The sequence below is a fragment of the Aegilops tauschii genome, unplaced genomic scaffold (genome assembly GCF_002575655.3).
Source record: "Aegilops tauschii subsp. strangulata cultivar AL8/78 unplaced genomic scaffold, Aet v6.0 Super-Scaffold_267, whole genome shotgun sequence".
Taxonomy (NCBI): Eukaryota; Viridiplantae; Streptophyta; class Magnoliopsida; order Poales; family Poaceae; genus Aegilops; species Aegilops tauschii.
This window is the reverse complement of record NW_027332465.1, coordinates 328,935-332,561: the sequence shown is the minus strand read 5'-3', so window position 1 is coordinate 332,561 and position 3,627 is coordinate 328,935. Positions and strand designations below refer to the sequence as shown.

Sequence of the window (3,627 nt, the reverse complement as noted above, 5' to 3'; positions counted from 1 at the left end):
AATTAAGTTCGTTTGAATTGTACAATTCTTGCTTCTGGAGAGAATTGGCATGCATCATGACCATGGGGGGGGGGGGGGGGGGGGGGGGGGGGGGGGGGGTGGGGTTGGACATACGCGCTGCCAGAACACCCTAGGCAAAATGATGAACAAGCCCACATGCATCCAGCCCAGAGAACCAAATTTTTCTAGATTTCACTGCGGGACATCATCATCATTTGTTATCTGCTTGAGCCTCTCGAATCATTTCATGCTCCTTGTCCGTGTCTGCATCTTGCTGTCTCTCACCGTGTCTCCCAATCTGCGAAATCCGGAGCCGTTCTTTGCAACAGGTTCGCACCATGTTCCGGTAGAGCTCGTTCATCATCATTTTGTAAACCTGCCCATATTCATCGTCATTTTGTTAATTAGGCCGGGGACTAATTAACATGTGTATCTCGTGCCCGTGCGTCATGGCCAGGCTATCCATCTGGATAGCTATTAATTAGAGCAGAGCCGTACTGATCGACATGATTAGGTCCGATTGCTGGTAGCTAGTCAGCATCTGAGTTAATTTTTTTGCGAAGCAGACGACCGACGGGTGGACACGTACAAAGCATTACTATCTGTTAATTGTCCAGTCATGTACGTACATACTCTGTATAGTTTCACCCTATAAACTAGAGGAATTAAGTACATTTCCGAGGCCGGCTGGCAACAGAGACGCGCACAGAAAACAGCTGCGTAAGCTGAGCAGATAGCAATGCACACAGATTAAACTAATTAGCGGTTTTGTAAGAAGAAGAATTACCCCGGCGTCTGACCAAGGCGGGCGCCGCCGCCGGCGGTGAAAACGACGTGGTCTGGGTACGGGCTCCATGCATGAATCAGCCTGCCTGGACGTTCAACACCGGCGGCCGTGTGAACGCACGCCCGCATCTGCATGCCCCGGCTGCCATCCATCTCGGGCCTCCTCCTTGCTACGTACGGCGTCGCGACCGTCCCTTTCGGTCTCTGCGCGCGCCCGGCCGATTATTAATCCGGAGACTTTGATTCTCTGATGCGCCCAGCCTGTTGATACATACGTCCACGACATGTAGTTAGGGCTGTAAACGAGATACTAAAATTTGAGCAAGCTCAAACGGAGCAAAACTCAAAGTCGAGCAATAGAAAGTGGCTCCTGCTCAGCTTGTAATGATTTTAGGTCGATTTCGAGCTAGTTTCGAGTTAGATAATATGATGTTTTTAATAATCTAAGACAAATAATCAAACAAGATAGACCACAACACAACATAAGAAACCATTATATAATTCAACTTATTCTGTAAACTGAAGACTGCCCTTGGCTTCTAGTACGATGCATGAGTGACTCTCGACTAGAAAAGAAAGAAAGGCTGCCCTTGGCTTTAGCTTTGGGAGAAAACGTGGCGCCGTGGAGGGAGCTAGTCAAGGTCCGTGACAAATTCACCACCGGCCAGTAGTAGAAAAGAAATGAGAGGTAGAGCCTACTCCACTAGTCTGCCGGCGACGCATGCACCTCCGACCACAAAGGCGATGGCCAAGTCAAGCTCAAGCTCCCCCACCGCCACCGGGTCCGGTTGGGCTCCGATGCTGCGGCCGGCACTAGCAGCGTCGGGCTCCGGTCGGGCTCCGACGCTGCTAGGGAGGCGCGCAAGGCGCCACGCGTTAAAAGTCAGAATACAGCGCTGGGATAGCCAGCTTTTACGCGTGGCGGTGCGCTGGCTTCAGCGGTCGCCACAAATTAAAGCGCGCGCACACCGCTTCAGCAGGCGCGCTATATTTCATCTGTTTTTTTCTACTACGATTCGATACATATATTTGGTTCCGTAGATAGTTCATAGTCTTCTACGATAAAAACTAGTACTACTCGTCCGACTCGGACTCTGTCTCGATGATGTCCTCCTCCGACATCGGAGCGTAGGCGTCAAGAAACCGCTCGTCGCCGGAGTCCCAGGAAGACGCATCTCCTAGCGCTTCGTTGTATTTAGCGACCGCCTTCCGCGTTCGCTTGTCCTCGCGATAGGCGGCTGGCTCCTCCCTCCTCTTCGCTCTCTCCGCCCTCCTCTGGGCGAAGAACTGTTCCCCATTGATGATTTCGTGCGGGAAGCGATAGCTCCACAGCGCCATAGCTTGGTCGTCCATCTCGGCCAGCCTGAGACGATGTTCCCGCCTCCGGTGCTTGCGACGATCCTTGTCGGTGAGAAGCCGCGGGAAAGGCACCAACTCCTGTGCCCGCTCCCGCGTCGCCACATCAGCGAAGTTCATGTCCTGACGGGACCGCAGGAGGCGCCACGCCGCAGCGTCGTACGCGCGGGCGCCCTCCTGGGCGGTGTCAAAGGTTCCGAGACGGAGCCTCATGCCGCCGCCCGACCAAATCTCGGCGGAGTAGGTGCCGGACGGACGCACGCGGACGCCGCGGTAGCCCGTACCTCGCCGGCGGCGAGGCGGCATGGTGGCGTGTCGGCGGCAGAGAGATGGAGAGAGCGGCAGAGGGCGCTGCAATTTATAGGTGCGCCGGACGCGGCGCGCCAAATGTAGCGCGCGAGATGCCGCCTTTTCCCCGCGCGCGCAATCGTTTCCCGCGCGTGCTAGTTTCCCGCCACCGCTGGAGCGCGCGAAAACGTCCCGCGCGCTAGAAAGCCATTTTATCCCGCGCGCATCTTTTGACGCGGCTGTTGGAGATGCTCTTACGCTCAGCATGTCCTTTGTTTACATGTTAGAGGGCTCTGATTCGCCGTACGAGCGGCCCGGCAAGGTGCGTGTTGCACGTTCTAGCTATCGCCTCCACTGCGCCACTGTAAATTACACCCTCCATTTTGAAATCTACTCCCTCCGTTTTTTAAGTATAAGCCATTTTAGAGTATATATGTATTTATAGTGCAGAATAGATTCACTCATTTTGTTTCATATATATTCCTTTTTTCGGTCATAGGGCTTAATTTGAAAATCTTTTCAACCAAGGTAGATAATGAATGGTGAAATTAACTTCGTAGTTTGCAAAAGTACTTAACTAGTACTCTCGTTTTTCTCAAAAAGTTATGTATATTGATGCATTAATTACACCACATGCATGCATGACCACTAAATGACCAAGAACTTCTACATGCATTGGTGAGTTTTTTCTCCATCCTTGCATGTGATTTAATACACCTTGAAATCTGAACATGTGATAGTAAGTATTAGAATTGAGACTTATAAAACAGAAAAACAAACCTTTTGAGATGAACCCTATAAACCGAAAACGAGGGAGTAGTCACATAAAAATCTTTAAAAAAAATTATATTTAGGAACAAAGGCAGTAATATGATATTATTTGACACTAGGGAGTTGCAACTATCAACAATTTCCATTTGTAATGAACTCTCTACAACAGTTACTACTGTTAGATAAAAGAAATATGTCTGAAGTCAATGGTTGTACATCCGATCTGCGCGTCAGTCAGCTAACACATAGCACCCTCCATTAAATAAGAGAAAAATATGTTTTTGGTCCCTCAAGTTCACCAATAGTATACATTTTGTCCCTCAAGATTTTTTCGGTGATATTTCATCCCTCAAGTCCCCAAACCGGTTAAATTTCGTCCAAAACCAGATCAGAGTGGGGAACCGGCCACGTGGAGGCAGTTTTCTC

At 50.3% G+C, this 3,627-nt stretch overlaps 1 protein-coding gene across 1 annotated transcript; it reads right to left on the bottom strand.

Annotated features, from left to right (window-relative positions):
* Positions 1–1,860: 1,860 nt before the first annotated feature.
* On the bottom strand, positions 1,861–2,448 carry LOC109776401 (uncharacterized). Its single transcript, XM_020335042.1, has one exon. The coding sequence runs from the start codon at positions 2,446–2,448 to the stop codon at positions 1,861–1,863; it is 588 nt and encodes a 195-aa protein (XP_020190631.1).
* Between the last annotated feature and the right edge of the window lie 1,179 nt (positions 2,449–3,627).